This window comes from Spermophilus citellus (assembly GCF_964194105.1).
Source record: "Spermophilus citellus genome assembly, chromosome: 18".
NCBI lineage: Eukaryota > Metazoa > Chordata > Mammalia > Rodentia > Sciuridae > Spermophilus > Spermophilus citellus.
In genome coordinates this window covers 41,904,553-41,930,145 of record NC_138200.1, presented here as the reverse complement: position 1 = coordinate 41,930,145, position 25,593 = coordinate 41,904,553, and the positions used below count along the sequence as shown (strand labels likewise).

General features: G+C 47.7%; 1 protein-coding gene across 1 annotated transcript in view; it reads left to right on the top strand.

Moving 5' to 3' along the window:
* The window catches only part of LOC308637876 (liver carboxylesterase 1-like), a gene marked incomplete at both ends in the record, with an annotated part of 28,213 nt that extends 16,237 nt beyond the window's left edge, over positions 1-11,976 (top strand). The window contains 7 exon segments of the mRNA XM_081274723.1: positions 2,602-2,742; positions 4,261-4,341; positions 4,504-4,651; positions 10,225-10,356; positions 11,398-11,470; positions 11,746-11,876; positions 11,879-11,976. Of these exon segments, the coding sequence (XP_081130849.1) occupies positions 2,602-2,742; positions 4,261-4,341; positions 4,504-4,651; positions 10,225-10,356; positions 11,398-11,470; positions 11,746-11,876; positions 11,879-11,976 (804 nt within the window).
* Between the last annotated feature and the right edge of the window lie 13,617 nt (positions 11,977-25,593).

Here is a 25,593-nt window from a genome sequence, read left to right as displayed (position 1 = left end):
GTTTAATGTTGTCAGTTAGACAGCAAGAAAGCAATCACTGTACAAACTATTCATCATAAGCTTTTTCAAAGAAATAAATACTTAAAAAATAAATGTAGATAGAGAGATAAGGCTGGGGATATAGCTCAGTCATACAGCACTTGTCCATCCTGTATGAGGCCCTGGATTCCATCCTAGTACCACAAAATAGGGAGAGGTTGGAGGGGGTGGTGGGAGGGAGAGAGAGTCATCGATTAATCATCAATTAATTAATCAATTAATCATCAATTCTGTCCTTGTGAATTCTCCTATTTGCAAAATCCAACGCACAGCACTTTGGTGGTTATTTACAGATAGGTGCAGAGGGCTCAAAGTTTGAGCCACATGATAGACATGTTCCCCATCTGAAATCAAACAAAACAATCGTGTCTTCTTGTTTCAATCTGTACTAAGAAGTATGATCTATTTCGTGCAAGTTGTGTGTTTTGTTGTTGTTGTTTTGTGCACGTTGGTGCTTTTTGTTAGTAATTTCTCTGTTTAAAATGCCCACTCGCACAGTGCAGATGTGTTCCTTAGCTGGGTGCCTTAGCTGGGTGCCTTGGGGAGAAAAACCTGTGACAGACAAGCTCGGTTCAGCTTCGAGCTGTGGTGCTCTTGGCCACGCACCAGGAGCAGCACCTCCAGAGCATCCCTGAGCCTGCCTCTCTGCAGGTGAGGCCATCCTGGGAGGTGCTAATATAATATCTGGGTAAAGAAGAGGCTAAACCCGGGAACTCATGAAATGAGGAAGGAAGAACATTAAGAGCCGGTATTGGACAGCATGATTGGGAGACTGAAGACAAAGCAATTTGCATGTGGGTGACCCAGGGCCAGGGAGATGTTAATCCCTTCCTGCCTGGTGTGTTATTATAAGTTAATACGACACATAACTAATTCTTTGTGAGAAATCCATGTGGTGTTATTATAAGTTAATACAGCACATAACTAATTCTTTCTGATAAATCCATGTGATCTAAAGCATCTTAAACCAGAGACTTACACATAAAACAAAGTCCATGGGCCTCATAGGTACCTTGGACCTCATTTCCCTGTGGAGCTGTGGCTCAGTATCCACAGATCCAGGATTCCCGGCACTTTACAGAATGTAACTATCATGAATAGCAAGAAGCAACCACATAGGATGTGCCTGGTCCACAGCGCTGCAGTCTAGGGTAGCAAAATAGGTCACCAAAAAACAAAGAAAATACCCCACACGGTGTGCGAGACAGAAAGCTTATTGAAGACCCTTCAGGGGTCGGCCTGGTGGTGACAGGCTGGACAGGGTATATCCACCCCTCAGGGTGCTTTGTCCAGTGGTGGATGACCACCTTCACCGTGCTCTGCTCCGTGTCAGTGACCTCAGGGAGAGGGGTTTTGTAGGTTGGGCTACAGAGCAATGACATCATTCACTTCACTTGTCCCTTGGATGACCAGCCTCCCAAGGAACTTGGCAAGTAAGCAGCTTTCCACAGAGAACACTCATGGGCCCTAATTCCTAGCATGTGTGAGAGCCAGTCAGCATCCTTCAAGGTAATATTATCTAGGCGTCTGACCTGCTCTCATTGTTCTCCAAAAAAAAAGGGGGAGGGGCGGCTGGAGATATGGCTCAGTGGTTAAGCACCCTTAGCTTCAATCTAGGCTGAGTTCTTGGGAACATAAAGGAGCATTTCAGGGATATGATATTTTACTCTCCTCCTTTCTCCAAGAATGACACAGATCAACAGAGAGATATAAAGACAGACAGACAGACAAGTAGTAATATATGCACATTTCAAATTGAAGATAGATAGGTTTAAGTGTGTATGTGTATCTATCTCTGTATATCATAGATCTCTCTATGTATGACAGGTTTAGCATCCCTGAGCTGAAAATATGATATCTAAAATGCTCCAAAATATTTTAAGGGCTGTAATAATGTCATGGGTAGAAAACTCACATGTGCCCTCATGTGACAAGCCCTGGTGTAATTCCAGGTACGTTAAAAATGGTGTGTTCAGTCTTGTGTACCATTTCTAAGACATCCAATTATGTCTATGCAATATTCCAAAAATAAAAAGAATCTCCAAAATCAGGAAGACTTCTGACTGTAAGCAACTTAGATAAAGAATACCCAACCTGGCTGGGCACGGTGGCGCATATCTGTAATCCCAGTGACTTGGAGGCTAAGGTAGGAGGATTACAGGTTCAAGGCCAGACTCAGCAATTTAGCATGGCCTTAAGCAACTTAATGAGACTTTCTCAAAAAAAAAAAAAATTAGAAAGGGCTGGGGATGTGGCTCAGTGATTAAGCACCCCTGGCTTCAATCTCTGGTACCCAAATAAATAAATAAATAAATAACCTGTATATATTTCAATTTGAGTGAATATCTCTGCTCCCCCCGACTAGTTGTCACCTTATCAATGCTGCTAATTTCTATCCTATCAGAGACTTATTCACCTTATTAGGAGCCTGCATTTCTGTTGCCACTGCCAATGGCCATATATATGGTCCATGGGGCTGGCCTGGCCCTCAGACAGGCAGAGGGGGATGGGCGTGTTTCCTGGGGAAGGAGAATCACAGACATGACCTGCTCTCTTCCCTAGAGATACCCTTTCCTCACAACTGTGATTGACGGGATGGTGCTACCAAAGGACCCTGAGGCGATTTTGGCTGAAAAGAATTTCAACACAGTCCCCTACATCTTGGGAGTCAACAAGCATGAATTTGGCTGGTTTATTCCAAAGGTGAGAACATACAAGCCACTTAGACAGATGGACCCTTGACCACCTATCTTCCCTCCAACTTCTGGTCCCCTGAGTTCCCCAGTCTCAAATCTCTTCCTCTGAATTCAGTGCAACTGTACCCATTGCCACAAGTCAACATTTCCTGGGATGCCCCAACTGACCCTGGGTGCCAGAGCCCCGGCAACCTCTCCCTTCAAACACTGATTGTTTTCCTATTAAAGAATCCCAACTTGTCCAGGTGGGAGAGCCAGAGTAGAGACAATAATTGTAATAAATAAAGTAAAAAAGCAAAGGATGTTTAGGAAGAGGAAGGAGCCAGGGGGTTCAGAGAGTGAGATCTGGGCCAGCCCCTTCCACCTTGGGCTTGGACTCATGGGCCCATAGGTCACCCCGTGCGCTTCCAGGCACCACATGGACAGAGTCAGAGAAACTTGCTTCTCTTCAAGTTGAAACTGGCTTCTGAAAGGGAAGAGGCTTTTCTTCTCTTAAAACCAGTTGAAAGCAAATGGAACAGGGTTTCTTCAGTAATAAGCTCTCAGTGGGGCAAATTCCCTGATGGCAAAGGCTGGAAATGTCTCAGGTCTGGGATGCTGGGGAGGCACTGTGGGTGTGGGGGGGGGTGCATCACCTGGCTCACCTGTGGCATTTGGTGATCAGGCTCAGCTGCGGTAAGGCCCCCACGGAGGTTAGGGCTCATCCTTCTACCAGGACTGGAAGAGAGCTGAAGACTGATGCCCTCAAAGGTTCACATTTCAAAGTGACTTCCAAAAAAAAACAAAAAAAAAATTTTAAATGCTCTCAGGTCCTTGAGGAAACAGTTCTGTATGGGATATTTTTATCTCGAAGGACAGAGAAAGAATTGATAATTGCAAACTTTGTAAGGTAAATGCCTTCAAAGAGGGTCTGGGGGCCTGCTTGGCTGGAGAAAAACAATATTTCCACCTGGAAATATGGCAGGCATTTTAAAGGGCTGGGCTCCTCCTAGGACATGTCCTTAAGCCACTAGCAGCCAGGCTCCAGTTGGGTCAGTGCAGAGGTTGGACAGGATTGTCACATGCTGAGAGTTCTACAGTTCTCACTTCGGAAGGATTTCAAAGGTTATGCCTAAAGGTCAAACCCTCATGACGGATTTTGGCTTCTTCAGTCTGTGAAGGTGTGATCTTTCCCCTCGGTCCCTAAGCCCTCTACTTCAGCCTTCGCCTGGCCAGCACCTGCCTTCTCTGGGCTGACCCTTGGCTGGGTTCTAGCCAATAGACAGAGGTTGACCTAAAGATAAAGATATATTTAAATAGCAAAGACAGCTTCTCCTAAACATCCGTTTATCTTCTTTGCACTCCTTGACTTTCTAGGTACAAGTTCATTGGATTCATTTATTTTGTTTAATGCATCAAAGACCCACACCCTTTAGAGAGGGGCCAAAGGACCTTCATTCTGCACTGCTGTGTTGTTTTTCCCATTTGGTTCTTTCCCTTAATTCCTGATGATTCACAAATGCTAAGCCATTTTTCCCCCCAACAGGCGATGGGCTATCAGCTCTCTGAAAAAACATTAGACCAGAAGATGGCCACGAAACTCTTGTTGAAGTCCTTCCCACTTGTTGTAAGAGTCTAGGAATCGTGGGGGGTTGGTTAAGAAAGAAAGAAGGGATGGGGGCTTGCTCCAAAGTAAAGATCAAGTCCAAGGCAGAGCAAAGCGTGGGATCCGGTGTCTATGATCAATGGGGCCTTCTTTGCTGGCTGGTCACTTTGTTGATGATTTCAGAACCTTTCAGAGAAGCAGTCTATTGATGCCATCGCGGAGTATTTAGGAGACACAGAGGACCCTACCAAAAAGAAAGACCAGTTCATGGACTTGATGGGAGATGTCATGTTTTGTGTCCCAACTGTGCTTACGGCCCGTGGCCACAGAGGTGAGTCCCAGAGGTGGAGTGGGAGAGGGAAATGGACTCACCAGCCTGATGTGGGATCTACCCGGCTCCAGCACAGACAGATGTGGGATCTGTGAAGCTCAGGCCTGAGGGCGGGTTCCACGTGGCCCGGGGGAGGGTGCTCTCCTGTTTGGTTTCTGCTAGTAGCAAACTAAAAAAAAAAAAAAAAAAAAAGGTTCAAGTGCAAGGAGTTTATTTGGGAGGTGATCCTGGAAAACACCGGTGGGGCGATGAGGAAGGGAGGCAGGAAGAAGATAACAGTTGTCATAGTTCAAATTTGAATGTCCCCCAAGGCCCATGTGTTAGAGGTTTGGTCACAGCCCATGAGGACATTGGGACAAGGGGGAACTTTTAGAAGGGGCAGCCTAGTTGAATGAAGTTAGGTCCCCAGGGACTTGGCCTTGAAGGAGATTGTGGGACCCCAGACTTTCTCTTTGTTTCCTGAATGGCATGAGGTCTCCTCTGTCACCTGAAGGCATGGTGTCCCCCGCTGCTGCAGGTCCTAGCAACAGAGCCAAATGACTGTGAACTATAACATGAGTCAGGACGGGTCCTACCTCCTGATAAGTCGGTTGTGTCCCATGTTTGGTTTAGCAACAGGAAGGGAACTAACACAGAAGCCGATGGATGACATCCTGTCCAGCGATGCCTCTCAGGGACCTCCGGCTCTGGGGAGCTCTGAGAAACAGCCCCTTCTTCCGGGTGCAACTGAAGAGCCTCACAGGACCTTTCTTTTCCTACTAATCTGCATCCACCTAATCTGCAAGTCAGGAAATGTTTCCCTGGTCCTGACTTCTCGACCCATGCTGCAAGCGTTTTCAAATTCAGTACACATATAAATTAAAAAAAAAAAAAAAAAAAAAAAACAGCAGATCTAACATCTGCCCAAGCGCCCTTCAGTACATGTGCCAAATCCACTTCGCCTCCTGAGGGTTCCCAGGAAGCTCTTCTGCCCTTCCATAAACCTGGGTGTGTCTGCCACTCTGTCTGATCTGTGATGTCCCCACCTGCGTGTCATGGGGCTCTGCTCATGCTGGGCTTGTGTCTTTGCTCTGAGATTTCAGGACTTTTGAGTTCAAGGATTTGCCAGGACTACATGGATTTGGTCAGCTTTCATTTATTGTATTTGTCTCATTCTTCCCAATCAAAAGAGCGCCTCTGAATATAAAATTCAGATGTTATAATTGTAGGAAGTTTTGAAAACAGGAAACCAGATATCACTTAGAAGTCTTCTACTCAGAGGCATCTGCTATAATTTTTTTCTATATTATTATCTTCTGATAATTTTTCTACATCTTATATATAGTTTAAAATTAATTTATATAATTATTTTGGTCAGAAAGCACTGTATTTGGGAGATTTCCTCAATGTCAATGAAAATCCGTAAAAATATGTATTATCAGGTACGTAAAACCTCCTATTTCTATCCTATTGACTGCTTGTACTGTGATGCAACAAATAATATTATGCAGACCCTTATGTGCATAAATGATTAATCATATGTCTTCTATTTTTCTTATGATTGAGTTTTAGAAGGGAGGTTACTAAACTGGACCACAGGAACATTTTAAAGCTCTTGATATTGCGTTCCAGTGTATTCAAATGCAGATTTCTTTTCTTCTTCTTTGTTCCTTGGTGCTAATGATCAGACCCTGGGGTGCTCTACCACTGAGGTATCTGCAGCCCTTTTCAGCTTTTATTTTGAGATGGATCTCACTAAGTTGCTTAGGGCCTCACTAATTTGATGAGGCTGGCTTTGAACTTGTGATCCTCCTGCCTCAGCCTCCCAGACCGCGGGGATTACAGGTGTATGACACCACCAAACCCCTTGAAGACTATGGGCTTCTTAATTCCTTTTATCACTTGGAATACTGAGGTTAAAAATTAAAAATAGGGGTAAAGGTGGTAGCTCCTTGGTAGAGCATTTGCCTAGCACATGTGAGACAAAGGGTTCAATCCTCAGCAGCACATATAAATAACTAAATAAAACAAGGGTATTGTGTCCATGTACAACTAAAAAAAAATTTAATAAAATTAGTGCTGCAGTTCCCATAAGAGGGGGGGGGGAAGGGAGGAAGGGAGGGAGAGAGAGAATATATGAATCTCTGGGCAGCATCCAGCAAATTTTCCTCTATGGTTAGGTCCTGAGATCCTTTCTAAAGTATGTGAGTAGCAAAGGCAAAGTTCACCTCTTCTTTCAATAAGCTTGACCTTGATGCTGTTTCATAAGAGGATTATATAGAAGGAAACTTGTTCCCAAGATCACTTCTTGCTAAACCTCAGTGATGGGGGCTGAAAGGGCCATAATAATTTATTTAAATTTACTTAAATAATTTATTTAAATTATTCTACATCCTCATGTTGAGATAACCTCTACTGGAAATCATTTTATGGATGAATATTTAATGATGTAAAGAAGTGATTACAGTGTATTACAAAATAACATAGACAGTATCATCCCAATTTTATACACATAAAAGGGAAATGCACTAAAATATCAAAAGAGAATTTTTTAAATGAATGGTAGAATTATAAGTAATTTTGGGGGTTCATTTTATATTTTTTATTTTTTTATCTTTTATTGATTTTATTTTTTTTAAATACATGACAGCAGTGGAATGCATTATTATTCTTATTACACAAATAATAGAGCACAGTTTTTCATATCTCTGTATATAAAGTATGTTCATGCCAATTTGTGCCTTTATAAGGTACTTTGTTTTTCTTTGCATAACAATTCTTAATGTTCATATTTACCACAATTTTTCATATCACATTTTTCATGTATGAAAATATCAATTAAGTCTTCTGTTCTCATATGTATATGAAAAATATCAAATTTACCACAATTTTTCATACCACAGTTTTCATATGTATATAAAATATGTTGTGATTGCGGCACCTGGCGCCTAGTGATGGTGCCTTCTGTAGCCAGCATGGGTGGGCCGTGTGAGCGGTCGCAGGCGCTCTTACTCCAAACGTAGACAGAGAGATTGTGCTGGACTCCAAAGCGAGAGCCGTGCTGTACAAAAGCCAAGTTTGTGCCAAAGAGTTCTTTCTGGACAGAAGCGAGAAGCAAAGGTGAACCTCATGAAATCGATCCATTTGTGAGACCCATGGAAAAGTTCTTCACTGAAAAGAGACCTTCTTTATTCCTGATCTGATGGTATCTGCCTAGATGTCTACTTTGCCTCAGAAACAAGAAATGGAGTGTAGCATCCCAAGTAAGAGGACTGAGTGACATCATCACATACCTCCTGCCATGATACATGGGGAAATTCGTGGGGAGTCTGGATGGTTCTCTGATCTTGCAGACTTGGGTTCTGAGAACCCAAGGACTTGTACCTGTCTGACCTGTAGTTGGATGGTCAACACTGGAAATGGGACTTTGTCAAAAGTACTTCGTGGAAGCCTTAGGCATTCAACGGTTCCAACGGCACCCACTGTGCCTCTCCTCTCTGGTGTCCTCATATTCACACGGACCGTCCCTTTGTTCTCCAGAACGACTGATGTGTATTACAGCAAGACTGCAAGTCCACCCGTGACACAGTGATCCTCTGACAGATGCCTCAGAACACCACCCCCGCAGTGGAGCTGGGCTTCCCAGGGCAAGCTGTTCAGGCTGGGGTTGGCCTCCATGTAGCCCAAGAGTCTTCTTTACCATCCTGGGGCAGGTTCTTAGTGCACATCACAGGCAACTAACAGGACAAGACATACTGTATAAGCACAATTAAGTCTTCGGTTCTCATTGACTTTAAATATTAATATTTGTTGGGTTGGTTGGTTTGTGTACTGGGGATTGGACTCAGGGGCTGAGGCTGGCTTTAAACTCACTATCCTCCTGCCTCAGCCTCCCAAGCTGCTAGGATTACAGGCCTGTGCCACCACACCTGGCTCTTGTTTAATTTTTTTTGTACAGAAAATGATTTTAATTAATTTGCATTGGCTGTATTCCATTGGCCAAACCTAGCATTAGAAGCAGAAAAAGGGAGGCTTGATCTGCCCAAGTTAGGAGGGTGCTGCCATTTCTGTGTATTGGTGTGGTTTTGTTATAGTTAAGAATTGGGGCGGGGGGTGCTGGGGATATGGCTCAAGCGGTAGCGCGCTCGCCTGGCATGCGTGCGGCCCGGGTTCGATCCTCAGCACCACATACAAACAAAGATGTTGTGTCCACTGAGAACTAAAAAATGAATACTAAAAATAAATTCTCTCTCTCTCTCTCTCTCTCTCTCTCTCTCTCTCTCTCTCCCCTCTCTTAAAAAAAAAAAAAAAGAATTGGGGCCATCAATGCTATCTGCCTCCAAGGACGTGTTTTTCTATCTAGCTTAATTTTTTTCCTCTGTTTAGTTCTTTCTCATCTTATAGACTTCTATTAAATGTTACCTTAGGAAAGACTGAAATAGTCTTCAATGAAAATATTGTTATCTGCTCAAAAAAAAGAAGGTTGACCCCCAATTCGAGTCTTCATACTTTGTTTAATGATGTCCATCACATTCCACTAAACCTTGCTGATCCCCTGCCCCCTCCCTTTCCCTCCCAGTCCTCTTCCCTATGGAGAACTCATCCACTCCTCCCATGCTCCCCCTCCCTACCCCACTGTTCATTTTATTTTTTTTCCTGCATTTTCCAAGTTTCTTGCTGTAACCACGTGGGGAAAGGCTTGACGTTTCTCTACCAGCCTAATTTAGGGCCTCACCCTTGCTCTCTTAGAGCGACCCCTCCCTCAACCTGCAGAGGTCTCCAGGCTGGGGGGTCCCTGGGTTTGTCCTGAAGGACCAGGGACTGGTGGCTTAGATGACCCAATGAGAAGGAGAACTGGAATCTTCTTGGGGCTTGGACAGGGGGCCTTGCTGGTAGATGAAAAGGTAGAGAGAAAGAAAGGTCAGGAGAGAGGCAGAGTCTCACTCCTAGACCCCGTCTCTTCCCTGCCACCACCTTGTCACCCGAATGCACCCTGGGTGAGGAAGGAAGTGAGATTTGCGAGGTGGCAGAAGTATGAAACCCCCACTTTGCAGTTTCCTGAGACGCAGAGGGGCGTGCTTCTCTTTCTGCCTGTGTTTGGGTTTAAATATCCTCACTTTCAGAAAAATCCACTTGGTTTTTGCTTCCTTCTTCTCTGAGTAGGTGCGAAAATCACGGGAAATGCTCAAAACTAGGCAGAACAGGAGACAACAACCAGGTTCAGCATCTTCTTGAAACAAATGAGCACGAGTCTGTTTTCGACGATGCACAGTGTAAACTGGGCACATAAAGATGTTTTGTGTGTGAATGTGTCGGGGGCCACGGGGTTTATGTGGATGGGACCAATGTCTCTATAATGAGATTTTAAGTGGATCCACCCAAGGTGTCGACATTCATTCCTTCCAGCAACATCTGGCCCAAGTCCCATTTCCACCTCGACCAGCTCTGCAGCCGGAAGCCAGTCCCTGGGCTCTCCAGGAGCTCTGTCCCTGTCCCAAGCTGGCACCCAGGGGTTTCCTGCACAGCCAGAGACCTTGAGACCATCCAGCTGTGTGTCTGGTGATGTGAACTGTGCACAATCCATGTCTTCTCAGATGCTGGAGCCCCCACCTACATGTATGAGTTTCAGTATCGCCCGAGCTTCGTATCAGAAATGAGACCCAAGTCGGTGGAAGGAGACCATGGGGACGACGTCTACTCTGTCTTTGGGATGCCATTTTTAAAAGGTAACAGCTGTGCTGGCTGCAAGCTTGTGGACAGTAGGCCTGGGTTCCAGTCTTGCTTTGGTGGCCTTGAGCAACTTCTGCTGTCCCAGGCTGAGCTTCTGACTCACTGGAACAGGGCTGAGCTACCCAGGGCAGTTCCCAGCCTCTCTCCTGCTACTATGCGAGGAGGAGGTATGTGCATGTGTCCTGAGCCAGAGTGACTCTCAGAATCCTGACCTGGGTCATCAGTGAGAGAGGTGGTGGTCCACCTGCAGGGCCCTCCTCTATAATAAAAATGCTGCTGCTTGATTTCCACTTTAAAAGGCATCTTACAGTGTGAAGAAGGGTGAGGTTAAAACTGGTGATGACTTCAAATCCACTGTGATATGTAACTGTCTATGTATGTATCTAAAAGTCATCTATTCTACGTAGACCAGTAAAATAATACTAAAAATAGTAATAATGTAATATTTTTAAAAAACTTTTCACAAATGTCTTTGATATGTGAACTCAGCAGTTGCAGATGACTTGTGACCCACCTCATGGCTGTTCATGACACACCAGGCGTCTCCCAGTCAGGTGACTCCTTAGGCTCTTAGCATGTCTGATATTTTTCAGACTCTCTGGAAATGTGAATGCACACAGGAGATTAAGAAACAACCCGAGAGCTAGAAATCCTACAAGATAGAGGAAACCCCGGGGTGACTTTTGAACCTTGAGTGCGGAAGAACAGGATAAGTGAGCAGAACACAGAGACAACCAGCTTCCCGACAAACTGCGTGCCCGTGACCGAGTCCTTTACTCAAGGGGTGTGTGTGTGTGTGTGTGTGTGTGTGTGTGTATGTGTGCGAGTGCCCGCCAGGGACCAAACACAGGGATACTTGACCACAGAGTCACATCCCCACCCTTTTGGATATTTCACTTTGAGACAGGGTCTTGCTAAGTTGCTGAGGCTGGCTCTCAACTCATGATCCTCCTCCCCCAGATGCATGTCCTGCATTTCCCACAAGGTGCTGCTGCTGGCCCATGCAGTCAAAGCGTTTTTTCCTTCTTCACCAACAGAGGGCGCCTCACAAGAGGAGACCAAACTCAGCAGGATGGTGATGAAATTCTGGGGCAACTTTGCTCGCCATGGGTGAGGCTGGTGGCAAAGAGGGAGCAGGCTGGGTGGGTGGGTGAGTGGATGGGCGGCATGGGGTGGGGCCTACCCTTTGGGAAGAGGTGAAAGTGGGAGTGATAGACCCCAGAACTGTGACGGTGGTGCTCTGAGAACTTACAGGCTGCCCCGAGAGATGGAGAGTTCCCCATCTCTGGAAAGCAGAGAAAGTCCAGGGGGTCCCTGAAAGGTCTCGGAGAAATGTTCGGACCACGAAGTAGCTTTGGGTAATTTCTATTTGGTTCTGCTCTCAGGAACCCCAATGGAAAAGGACTCCCCCACTGGCCAGAGTACAGCCAGAAAGAAGAGTACCTGAAGATTGGCCCCCAAACCCAGGCCGCCCTGGGGCTGAAACACAGGGAAGTGGTTTTCTGGACCACGCTTAAGTCCACGAAAGACAGGAGTGTAGGAACGCCACTGGCCAGAGAAGAGAGCTGTGTATGAGGGACAGAAGCAAGAGGACTCATAGCACAGAGGACTCATAGTTCTGGGTGCCACCCTCCAAGAACCCCAGGGGAAAAACAGGCGTGGGTTCTGAGAGGCTGGAGAATTGTGGGATGGGCTTGGCATAGACCAGGGAGGGGGAATGTGTTTGCTTATGACCTCCATTTGTGAAATAAATGTCCTTCCTGTTATCAAATCAGTCTCTGGGACTGGAGCTAGAGATGAGACCTTCCTCCTCAGAGAGTCTGCAGAGAGAGGCACCATCAGGAGATAGGGAGGCTTCACTTCTGTTGGGGTAGTTCGTCCTCTGGACCTGCCCAGTCCAGCAGTATGGGACCCTGGACCTGCCTCATGTCACAGGACCCCCAACAACTTCCAACAATAGGATCTGGGATGGTCAGTGCGGAGGGTCTCCCTCCTCAACTTGGAACTCTCTGTGGAGAAGGCCAGGTGCCACGGTGAGCCTGTGGCATAGTTCCATGTCTTCCTGACCGTCCCGCAGTTCTGCAGTCCCCTCCTCGACATACACAGTCACCACCCGGGCCCCTCCACGAGACTCTCCCCTCCGAAACCTCTTCTGAGCCCTTCTGTACCCTGGACCACTTCAGGTCTCAGCAGTGACCTCACCAGAGCAAGACCTTTAAAGTATCATTCTAGAACAGCCTCCTTCAGAAGTTGAGGGCTGACTGCTGGGCTCTGCCAGGTTCTGCTCTGAGGAGTCTCACTCTAACCCTGACAGCAGGGGACAGCTGGGTTGTCCTCAGCATCAGAACCTTCTGCACCAGAGAGCTGAAGGGGCAAGGCACCCTGAAATCCAAAGGAAGACAGCATTTGGAGGAGAGGTGGACGTGAACGCTGGCTTATTTTCCGTCGACAGGAGGAGAATTTGGTTGTCCTATGTGTGAATGGAAATATTCTGAACGGTTTAATCCAGTGCTAAAGGCTGAATGTGGCCTACTATGAGAGTTTAAAATCCCTGGAACTCGAGTAGAAAAACCAAACTCAGCCCCAGCTTGCCCCAGACACTCACAACCCAGATCCCTTCTGACTCCAGCTGTGTGGGGGGTTGTTCCCCCACGTATCAAGCAAGCAAGCAATTCTGCAGCAGCCGAGCCGCCTCTAACTCAATTGGGTTCTGATGCTGTCTCTAACAAAACTGCCCCTCCTCCAGATGCCAGGCCAATTCCACATGGTTTTTACCTAAACTTCTTACTGACTGGCTATAAATTGGGATTCCCAAAAACCCTCTCCTTGAGTTTGATTAGTTTGTTCAAGCAGTTTACTGAATTCAGGGAATTCAGTGTGTGTGTGTGTGTGTGTGTGTGTGTGTGTGCGTGTGTGTAAAGGATATTACAAAGGATACAGATAGAAGGTGAGCTATGGGGACAGAAGCACAGGTACTGGTAGCACAGAGTGCCCATAGTTCTGTGTGCCATCCTCCAAGAATCTCCATAAGCTCAGTTCTCCAGAATCTCCCCGAATCCTGACCTTTCAGACCTGTGGAGGCTTCCTTTTGTCGGCATGATTGATGAGACCATCAGAGGTTGGTGACCAGCTCAGCCTTCAGTCCCTCTCCCCTTGGGGGCTGGGGGGCTTTAAGTCCCAGCCCCCTTTCCCTGCTTTTGTCTTTCCACAGACCAGCACCTTCCAGAAGCTACCTCGGGGTGCCAGCAATCATTTGCATCCAAAAAGACACTTTAGAGATTCTGAGGATTTGAGGAGACATATGCCAGGAAACCAGCCTGGCATCCACAAATGCAATATCACCAAACCACAGACCCAAGGAGAGTCTACACCCCTGACAGACTCCTCTCCGTGGTGCTCATGAGAAAGGCTGAGCACGGGTAGTAAGGCTGAGAAAACCTGCTTCTAAGGGTGCGGGCCTGAAGCTCTGCCAGGTCCTTCTCCCATAAAGAACAAAAACCACCACCAGGAAGAGGGCAGCAGACCTGACCCCTCCTAAGGAACTGGTGAGCACCTGTTGAGGCCGAACAAAAGGAAAAATGTTAAGCCCTATACCTCTGGCTATGGCGCACCAACCTCTCCAGTGTCAAGATCATTAGAGAATTTTGAGTGCTGGTGAGAGGCAGGATCCCTGAGGGGAACGCCAGGCTCCCCAAGGTTGAGTCTCAACCAGGGCAAGAGAAACAATTCCCGGATGCAAAGACCCAGTCCCAGGACTTTACCGCTGGGGAAGAGTAGAAGTCTGGAGAGAGACCTTCCCTGTAGGCAGGAGCACAAGGCAGGTGTGGAGCAAAACAATTCTAAAACCCCTTTAGAACCCTTCCTGCGCACAGGGGATACAGAACAGAGCTCAAGGGCACACTGGAAGAATTTGAAGCTGGGGGTGCACTTAGGATATCCAAGGTAACAGTGTGCGCGCACACACACACACACACACACACACACGCACTCATGCACACACACAACCAAGAAAAATAGACACCCCGTTTTTACTCCTAAATGCCCTCAGTTTCTACTTCCTTACACATGAGGTAAAGCATTGAATCCAAAAATTGGAAACACACACACACAGAGCAAGAAAACATCCATTAACAAGAGAGAAAGCAAACAACAGACCCAGATTCAGAGATAACCGAGGTGTCAAACCAAAAAACTGGAGACTTAAAATAATCTTATGAAAAACTTACATGAACGGATGGGTAATGTCATGGTTTGGATAGGAGATGTCCCCCAAAGGCTCACATTTGAGACAGTGCAACAAGGTTCAGAGGCAAAAATGATTAGGTTATTTGAGGTGTAACCTAATCAATGGCTTAATCCACTTATATGGATTAATTGAGTGATAGCTATAGGCAAGTAGGGGGTGACTAAAGGAGGTAGGTGACTGACGGTTTGTGCCTTTGGAGTATATATTTTGTCCCTGGTGAGCAGAGTGCTCTGTCTCAGCTTCCTGATTGTCAGATACTGAACTGCTTTGCCACATCCTCTGCCATGATGCTCTGCCTCACCTCAAGCCCCAAGGAATGGAGTTAGCCATCTATGGACTGAGACCTGTGAAACTGTAGCCCCCCCCCCCCCCCAATAATCTTTTCTTCCTCTAAATTTGTTCTTGTCAGATCTTTGGGTCACAGCAGCATAGCATGCAGGGGTGACATGGATATTGCTGGGAGCTTTTAGCCAAGTTTATTATGATAATCAGGAGCAGAAAGAGTTGAAAAACTTGCAGTTTGGCCAGAAAACTGCAAGTAAAGCTGGGGCTAAGGAAGGTGTGGTTGTTAAAGAGATTGCAGCCACTAAAGACATGGTGGATACTTTACCCAGAGACAACAGGAAAGGTGGCTTGTGGGCATCTCATTGATTGGCAAGGCCACACACTCAAGGATGCAAAGGTAAAAATTCCTTTGAGAGGAGACCATGGGAGCACCCTGCTTGCACAGGAGTGCCTGGGAAGTTGTTTCACCTTGTTCAGCCACCCAGGCACTCAGAAGCTGCTGTGACCATGGTCCCCAGAGGCCTGACTGCTGCTTGAGATGGCAGCGGACCATGGCATCATCTGCGGGAGGCTGGTTCTGCAGGAGTGCAGGATGCTGGAGTTAGGGGGTGATGGAGGCTCTCACCAAGATTTCCAAGGAAGGCCTGGGAGGCCAGGCAAAGTGCAGCAGGGCCAGTGATCCTGAGGGCTCTGAGACCCCAAGAGGGCAATGCATGAAGAAGTGAGACGAAGCCCCGGGATTAAGAAATGCCAGCACCATGGAGTGTCCGCCAAGGAGGGCCGCAGAAAGCAAGCTCAGACAAGCCAAAAGAGGGGCCACTGGGCTGCAACCCACAAGGCCACAAGAGCAAGCGACACAGCTCTTGGGAGAGAATAGCAGATGCCAGGTACCCCGAATCCTGAACGTGGAGCTACGGGGCTTGTCTGCCCAGCTGAATCTGGGTCTTGCTTTGGTCCCATCTCGTCTTCCTGTGCCCCTGTTTTCCCTTATAGTATGGAAGTGTTACTCTGTTCCTGTCTACTGGGGCCATGTGACTTGCTTTCAATATTTACAGGGACTCGTTGTTAAGAGTTTGTCTTGAGTCTCACATGTATTTTGGACCTGGACTTTTGAGCAACGCTACAACTGTTAGGACTGCAGGAACTCTGGGAAAGGGACCAAATATATTTTTCATTGTGAGATGAGCATGAGCTTTTGGGAGCTGGGGGTGAATACTATACACACACACACAAAAAAAAAAAAAAGAAAGAAGAGAAAAAATTGCAGCCCAATAATAGAGAAAAATATTGAAGCATTAAAAACAATCCAAAAGCAAGCAGTTAAACTGGGAAATAAAGGAACCAAGAACACAGAACCACATAGAATATTCTGTTAAGCCAGACTTTAATCCAACCATACCGATGATCATGTGAAATAAAAATGTCTTAAAATTCTCAATTTAAAAAGAGTATTAGATTAGATTTTAAAAGCAAGACCAACTCGGTGGTGCGTAATGAGGCACCCACTCCGCTCCTGATTAATGCACTGCCCACAGCTTTGAAGCCTCGCCCCTCCCCCGCCCATCTTGCCCCTTATCTGAAAATGCTGATAGGCAAGGCTGGTGCTTTCTCCTTAGGTGCCAGCCAAAGATCCAAACCTCCCAAAGCTCACCACAGCCCCCTCCCCTAACCAAACAAAGGCCCTGAGCCAGTGTCCTTCCCTTGCTCTCTCAGGCCGTGCTGGACCTGTCTTGCAGAGACCCCAACCATGCAGGTAGCAAAGTCCCTTGAGCTTTTTTGTGAGCCCAGGGGGAGTGGCCTCATCTTTCAGGACTGTAACCCTGGGGCGGAACTAGAGAGCTAAGCACACAGCTGGGTTGAGAGTAAGAGGCAGAAGAGACGCAGCACAAGATCCCCCCAAGGAAAGCTGGGTTCCACAGGGACATGTCCTTAGACAAAGGGGTCAACTCACTGAGAAGCCATGGTAGTCCTCGATGTGGACATACCCAACAACAGTGTCACCGAGGACCAGCGTGATGTCTTGGGTTTGGTCCACTCAAGTGCAGGCCCTGGGTCAAGGATTTGGGTGTGGCCATTGGGGGGAGAAGGTGACCCCAGGAAGCACTCAGAGAGGAGAGAAGAGAGACGGATGGGAAGCCAGCGGTGTGCTGTGAGCAGCTGGTCCTCTGTCCCAGTGGGGACCCACAGAAGATGGTCCAACACAAACCCCAGAGCTGCTCCTGCAGAAGAGGAGGAAGGTGGGTATTCAGGCACCAAAGCCGTCCCTGCTCAGGAGCTGCTCCCCTGGCATGTGACCTGTCCCACGGAGAAGGCCCCGTGGGGTGACTGGTGCTTGTTGAGGGAGGCTGCTCAGCCTCTGGGAACAGCAAGTGTAAGGTTGATCGGGAAGGGCACATTGTGTCTGTTAGGCCACAGAGAATGAGAACAGAGTGCCACCCAGAGAGGGAACCGGCTCAAAGCCCCCCAGAAGCTATTAACCAAGCTACTGGGGCCAAACCAAGGCCCCCTTACTCCCACACAGGGTTCTTTCAACCACTCTGCCCCAGGCTGACCCCTCTCCACGCGGGGATGACACTCTCCCCCTTGACCACACTCTGCGGCCTGTCCCTCTGTATCTGCCCACAGTTGGTCCCCTCTCCGCTTAGCTCCGGAGTGCGTCATGGATTGTCAGACACCACTTGCCCCCACCCAGGGCAGTCCTCGGAGGCCCAGGGCTCTGACATATCTATCACAGACAGTTCCCTCGCAAAAAGGGTGACCAGCCAAACCTCCCGGGAATGAGTGGCTTGAGCTGTGCCCTCATCTAAACCAAGCTGTGACCAAAAAAAAAAAAAAAAAAAAAGCCACCCACCAGATGAAAATGAAGGGAGGGAAGGAGGGAAGGAAAAAGGGGAAAGATTGGAGATAAGAAAATGCAGAAGGGATTTAAGAAGCCAAGCCCTGCAGAGGCAGGGAGAAATCCCTGGCACCGAGGTCCCCACCTGGCTGCTCATTAGTATCACTGGGTCAGTGTCTAAGAGGTGCCCTTGTTCCCTGATCTATCCTGATCCTGATTTCTGTGGTGCCGTTGTCCGGCTGGGCGAAATAACTGGGAGATGACCAGCAACTTGAAGGTTGAAGAGGAACTACCTTATTGCCAGTGAACTCAGCAGGAACTGAGCGGGAACTCAAAGTAGCGGGTACCCTAGATAGCAGGCACCGCCTCTCTGCCAGACTGCAGAAGTACATATACCCAACTATACACACAGCTTCACTTAATTAACATACAGCAGTCAGTCATTAAGGAATCCTTATCATCTTAATGGCTTGCTGGCATTGGCTCAGAAACCACTCCTCCTAGCAAACTGCCAGGCGCCATCTTGACTTGGTTGTGGCCCTCATCACTGTGGCCCAGGCAGGGACCTGGACATTTTTGTGGGTTTTATTTTAAGCTCATTTCTGGAGTCAAAGGGAAGCTCACGCAGGTTTCCTTTTTCACCCCACGAAGGCTGCGGAGGCTCTGGGGACTGTCTCAGGCAGAAGGACCAGGAGTTGATTCCCCATAGAAGAAGGGGCTGGTGCCCCAGGACCTATCAGTTCTGGGTCTGGGAAAGAGCCTCCTTCCCTGGCCTCACTCAGCCCCGCCATCCTCCATCCCTGGAGGGTGAGTGTGAGCAGCGAGTGGAAGAAGGGGGCTCTCCATCTGGTCCTAACCAGCTCCCGTGCACCTCTTGGTGACCCATGCGGCCATGTCCACAACCAGCAGTTCCTTTTAACCTCCTGACCTCCTTGGAGCAGGGCGTGGTTACTTTTATTGACCTGTCTCGGGGGAGAAGGGATGATCTGTCCCAGGCCCCTCGGCAGGTACAAGGAAGCAGGACAGGTACTGTCTCTTTTCAGATCCTGGTGGCTCGGGCCCCCTGTGGTTTGTGGGGGGGCCCCTCTGCTCACTTGTATTCATCAATACAAATAAAAGAAGAGATAAGGTAGCTAGTGACCAGAGCCCCAAGGTCAGATTTATCTTCCTGGTGCCCTAGCTAGTAGTTGTGAAGCCAGAATTAGACCGGCAGTCAGTGTAGATAGGTAAATCGAGTCAGGTCGGATCAAGGAGGCCAATTTTGAGTGAGTCTGGGAAGTTGGAGACTGTCCCCTGAAGGATTGAAATGTTAATTCCTTCCTCCACCCTTATCAAAAACCTGCCCCTGCTCCAGCCTGTTACTAAGGTAACCTGTCCTGGGAATTGTCCCTCCCTACATGGAGTAGAAGCTTGTTAATTAATGGGTCCTGCCTTTCCCCCTTTGGCCCACCTGGTTCTCACCTTTGGGCCATCCTGCAGAGCATTCCTGGGCCTAGTCAGTCACACACAGGAAGGAGAAAGATCAGGGGACGAGGGCAGGAGAACAAAGAAAGCCTAGGACACATAAAAAGGGCAGAACACCTCACTTCTGGGGGTACCAGGGACCAGTTATGCCCCCCCTCCCTGCCGGGAGAAGTCTCTGTGACCTCTTTTGGAAGAAACCCTGCTTGATATGCCTGCGGGGAGCAGGACTCGTCACCCATAATCGGTGGTATCAGTTGACCATGGAACTAGACTTACTGAAGGACAAGAGGCCAGCCACATAGTTCTGTACACAGAGAAGGGAACATGAGCCTTTGAAGATCTGCCAACCATGCCTTTGAACCCTAGAGTGATAATGATAACTAAAAGTGATCGAATATCTGTTACATACCCTCGTGATAATTTTCATATTAATCCACAAAATCTTCAGAGCAACCTCTGTGGTTATACTTGGTATCATCGCCACGAAATTCAACACAAGGCCCAGGAACACTCAGCTCACCAGTGACAGACAGGACCGGCTACTTTACCTGCTGTGCATAAATAAAAATGCAGGACCCCTTATTTTGAAAATTATTTATTTATTTATTCTAATTTGTTATATAGGGCAGCAGAATGCATTTCCATTCCTAGTACACATATAGAGCACAGTTTTTCATGTCTGGTTGTACACACAAAGTAGAGTCACACCATTCCTGTCTTCATACATGTACTTAGGGTAACGATGTCGATCTCATTCCACTGTTTTTCCTACCCCCATGCCCCCTCCCTTTCCCTCCCTCCCCTTTGCCCTATCTAAAGTTTCCTTCCACACTCCCCCCCACCCCATCCCCATTATGGATCAGCATCCTCATATCAGAGAAAGCATTCGGCCTTTGGTTTTTTAGGATTGGCTAACTTCACTTAGCATAAAGTTCTCCAACTCCATCCATTTACCTGCAAATGCCATGATTTTATCCTCTTTTATGCTGAGTAATATTCCATCGTGTATATAGACCACAGTTTCTTTATCCATTCATCTACTGAAGGGCATCTAGGTTGGTTCCACAATTTAGCTATTGTGAATTGTGGCTGCGTCACTACAGTATGCTGTTTTTAAGACAGCAAATACAGAGCCTTTAAACCACCATGGATCCCTTGGGAGAGCCGGGCCCTATGACTTCCAGGTCTCATGACCATGAAGCTATCCCCAGTGACAGAATTGGGATGAACCTGGGCCCTGGTCCTTAAGTGCAAAACAATCCTACCTTCCTACCCTGAACCTTGTTCGAAAATCCTTATCTGGGCTGGTCTGGATCCCCAATGTCAGAGACCTGATTATGACAGAGGGCACTGGCCTGATTAGTGGTTCTCTGCTGCCCTCTTGTGGTAAGTTTCCATACAGCTGCACCTGCTTCGGGAAACAGGACCACAGCGAAGCCAAGGCTCCAGGTAGCAACACCAATACTGTTGTTATGCCTGCGCTCACACAGCCAGGGACAGCATAGGGACTGGCTTCTTGCCTATTTCAGCATCCAGGGTGCTAATCAGATAGAGGCCTGTGAGTGAGAACTCCCCAAATCTCATTTCTCCTTCAAACTGATATTAATGCCCTCTGGCCCAATGGTTTCCAAGACAGAACTAATCCAGTTCTTGGCACCTCCAAATTGCTCAGCAAAATCTCTGTCACATTTCTCTGCAAATGAGAGATTCCTCACCTCTCTCTTTGGGCTGGTCATAAAGGAGGAAATGCCAACTGCTTTCTTCTCTCTTCTCAAACTCTCTCTCTCAATACCCTACCTCCTACACCAGACGCCCCAGCAGACACCAACTGAATGTCCCACAACTCACTTCCATTCTGACACCATCTACCAGGAGCTAGAGTCAGATTCTGGGCATTCTGGGCTCAGTCCCACGAGACCTTCCTGTGTCAGATGCCAGACACGAATCCCAAGCCTTAACTGTGAAGTGGGTTCGTGGTGCACTGGGTACCAACGTGTCTGAGGCTGGTGGACGGACACCCTGCTGCAGCAACCCACAGGAGGCAGGTCCAGTGCTTACAGATAGGCAGCAAGAAACAACAGAAACTGAGGACTGACTTCAGGCCATTCCCCAGGAGAGCTTCCCGGGGCACCTGGAGCCCTGCCTGTGTGTGCCACACTGTCATCACAGCTGGAAGCAGCCTGCCTGGGTTTCATACACTGGGGCATCATGACACAGCTAAACTGTTGAGGGGCGTCAGTTCTAGCGGGGACTCAGTCAGAGCCCAGGCTGCTCTAGCCAGCAAACCCCACCACATCTCAAGATAGTGCTTCTGGCCCACGCCAGTCATTCCTGAGAACTAGGAACAAGAAAGAAGCGGAGAACTGCACTGTCCTAGGTCTCCTGGGGCAACCTGTGCCTGCAGTGACCTAACTGCTCTAACTGGCTGGCCAGTGGATTCTATGACCCTTTCCTTAGGTCGGACCATGTGTTAGAATGTTCCCCAGAACTCAGGGAAACACTTTGCATCCCAGTTTGTTTTAAAGGGCATTACCAAGGACAGAGACGGATGGCCAGAGGAGAGAAACACAGGGCAGAGTGTGGGGAGGGCCGTGGAACATGATCTCCCTGGGAAGCCTGACCACACCAGCAGCTCCACGTGCTCAGGAACCCGGACACTCCCAAAGCCTTGTCCTGTGGATTTTTTCGGAAGCTTTCTTAAGTAGGCACGACTGACTCAATCTGGGGCAATAGCTGATCAACTCAACCTCCAGCCCCTCTCTCCTCCCTGGAGGTCCAGGGGTGAGGCCGAAACTTTCTGCCCCCTAATTACATGATTGCACCCCCCTGCCAAGAAGCCCCTACTATGGGGCTACCTAGAAGCACCCTGTTATCAGCCCTCTCATTAGCATATAAAAAGACACCATTCAATTTAGGAGTTGCAAGGGTTTCAGGAGTTGTGTGCCAGGAAAGGGGAAGGGGGAGGCAGAAATCAAATATATCTCTTATGATGTCACAGTCCACCCTCTGTGTCACTCTGACTAGGGACCACTTGTGGGGAAATAATATACAGCTCAAAATACACGGGCACATTACTAGACTTTCTGTGGTCATGGATTCGTCCAGTCCATGGTCATGTCACAGGCAAATGTCTCGGGGGACCCACCAGCTGGGGCTGGTCCAGACCAGCAGGACGCCCTAGGTGGCCCACAGATGCATCAACCAAATACATGGTTCTAGGTTTGTCGTGCGGAGGTCGCTGGTGGATACACCATCTAATGCCCAAGTATAATCACATCGCTGTGCAAATCTGAAACCCTTCAATGGCTTCCTGTGCCTCCTCGAGAAAGTTATCCCCTACTATAGCATAGGACGCCCTTCCTCTTCTGGATCTTACTTTCTTCATCCATTCCAACCTGAAAATGGTGCAGGCTCTTTGTGCTTCATGCCTCTACGCAGATACCTTTGCTATTCTCCTTTCTTAGAATGTTAAGACTCACCTGTTAGGGGGGGCCCTCTGACCTCCCCAGGTAGGGCTTGGTGCCTGATTTCTCTGCAATGTTATGAGATGGCCTGTCTCACTCATCTCTGTAAGACCTAGTCACCCACGGGGGGGGGGGGGGGGGGCGGGGGGGACCTTCGGCATTCCAGATACTCGCCTGGCATTGTGTAAGCAAGTGGTTGCTACCTCTTGTCCCCAAAGTTGCGGATCCCTTACAAGGTCTCATTTTAATAAATGACCAGGATAGGTCTCAGTCCATGGTGCTGCCCACAGGATCCCTCTAATTCTCAGATACTGGAAGTCACAGAGAGGGAGGCAATGACCATGTCCTCCCTGTGTTGGTTGCATGGCTCCCTTGAGGAAGCCTGATTCTGTGCAGGGCAACCGTGTACCTGCCCAGATTCCTTTATAGGTGACCGCTGCCACATGACCCAGGTCTGGCCAATGGGCAGGCAGACATCCGGGTGGGGTCCAGGAAGCTCTTCCTCTCCAGAGTGCAAGGATCCTACTCCTGTCTTTTGCCCTTTCTCTTGATTCCCTTCTTCCTGCCTGAAAGATGACCTGATGTCTGCAGGGAAACCCAGGTGCTATGGACGTTGGCCCAGGAGCCAGAAGGAGTCCAGAGACTTGATAAGTGTTTTAGGCAGCTCCAAAGTCATCCTGAGCTCTGGTGCCCATCCAGCAGGAGCCCTTGCTAAAATCCTTCTCTCCAACCAAGCACACTCTCCCTCTTCTCCCGGCAGACCACCCCTCTCCCTGACCTGTGGCCTGCATGTCACGAGAGAGCAAGAAAACCTCACTTATTAAGAAATCATAGTTACATCTGTCACAGTCACTTGTCACCCTTGTGTGCTGATAGTGAGCCTGGGCACAGTCTGTACCGGGCATCAGCAACCTGAGGCCACAGGGCTGGGGCATATTTGGAAAATGCCAGTTGAGTTATTTTCCAAGGGAAATTAGAGACCTTTATTCAAATGGCACTCTCTGCTACTAAGTGACCTAGCTGTTATGGTTTAGATATTAGGTGTTCCCCAAAAGCTCATTTGTGAGACAAGAATATTTGGAGGCAAAATGGTTGGGTTAAGAGAGACTTAACCCATCTGTGAATTAACCCCCTGATGGGATTACCTGGGTGGTAGCTGAAGGCAAGTGGGGTGTGGCTGGAGGAGGTGGGCATTGGGGGTGAGCCTTTGCGGTATATATTTTATATCTGGAGAGTGGAGTCTCTCTCCCTGTTTCCTGGTCTGCCGCAGTCTGGCTGGGCACAATTCACAAGCCATGTGTCAAGCAGAAATGAACTTTATTTTTAGAACACACACCGCACCACACGAGCTCTTCAGGAATTCCCTCAGAGCCCAACTGCCACCACCGGCTTCCGGCGAGCCTCTCAATCCCCACTCCTCCCACTCTTGAGGCTGATTGGCTGGGTCGTGTGGGCGGAGCCAAAAGAGTCCCCCAATGAGCAGCTCCGTGGTCTGAAAGGGCAGGGAAACAGCCCAATGAGCATCACTGCAGAGGATCCAATAAGCTGACAGCTGGAAGTTTGCTGGGGCCCCTTCGGCTGTGGCTCTCAACATCTCCCCCTCTCTGTTTAAACAACAAGCTTGTGGCTTAGGGACCGTGCCTGCCTTAGGTTGTCCAATACTACATATGGTCCTTACCTGTCATCGGATGAGCTGACCTCAAGGCGTCAGCCTCCTGTCTTAGGTTGGTACCATTGCAATTGGATCTTACCCGTCATTGACTACCAGTCCAGCATACAGCCACACCGGTGGATAGGCCTTTGTACCAGCGGGGAGGTGAGGTTCTTTGCCTCACCTCTGTTGACCCCCAAATTTTAGCTGAACGACCATCACAAGCAGAAGGGAGGAGGATACACCAAGCCAATTGATGGCTCCTTTTAGAAAATTTGTACCACCGATGACACCATCAGCAAAAATACCCCAACACTACCACAAGTCGCTGCGCCAACAGATAGTTCACAATGCATACAAGTGATACATAGTTCAGGCAAGTTCTGCAAGCAGTTCAGTGATAGCTATTGCAGAAGCTGTAGTTTGGTTTTATCTTTGTCTTCACCGGCACTGGGATGAAGATAGGAATTCTTGCAATAATGGCTAAAGAAAAAATTATGTAACATTTCAGCAGCACTAAAAGAAAACAATTTTCTGAACAATTTACATTATCCTGAACAGAATTATTAAATATAATGAAAAGGAAAGGTGAAAGTAAACAAACAGATCTGTTAACCTCCTTTTTTGTTCACATATTAAAACAGACCTCAATAGCTGTTTACCCAATTTAAATTAAACCATTTAAATCACGTGAATAAGAAAAAAAAATTGGATCCATTTTTTCGTGAGCACTTGTCAAATATGATATATGGACATACGCATATACAAACATACAACATAAAACACAAGTGTGCACACATAATATAATACATACAACACATAACATAATAGTAAAGGCCTTGTAACTTTTTACAGGTGAAATCTCCATTGCAATGTTTAAAAACTCCACAGTCAAAAAATAGAACTGATCAGCAAAACATTAACCTAGGTCTGTATGAGCTCAAAAAACAAAATAGAACTTCATGATGTGGGAAAGGGCAATAATAAAATAGATATTGGAAAAAAAATCCTGGTTTCATTAGCCTCCAGGTGTGGGAGAACCACTGTTAAAGATGTAAGGATAGCCAAGCTGGAGTTCTGGATATCAGCTGATATGATTTGAGCCAAATCATCTTCTTTTTGGTCTGTAGAAATCGCTTTAGTTAATCTCTCTGGAATCCAAATTAGCTGCTGTTCTCCCTGTGGAAACACACAAACAGACCCCCGACTCCAGAAAATCACTGGGTCAGGACCTTTCCATTGTCCTGTTAGAATATCCTTCCAAAGTACCTTGGGCTTATGTACATT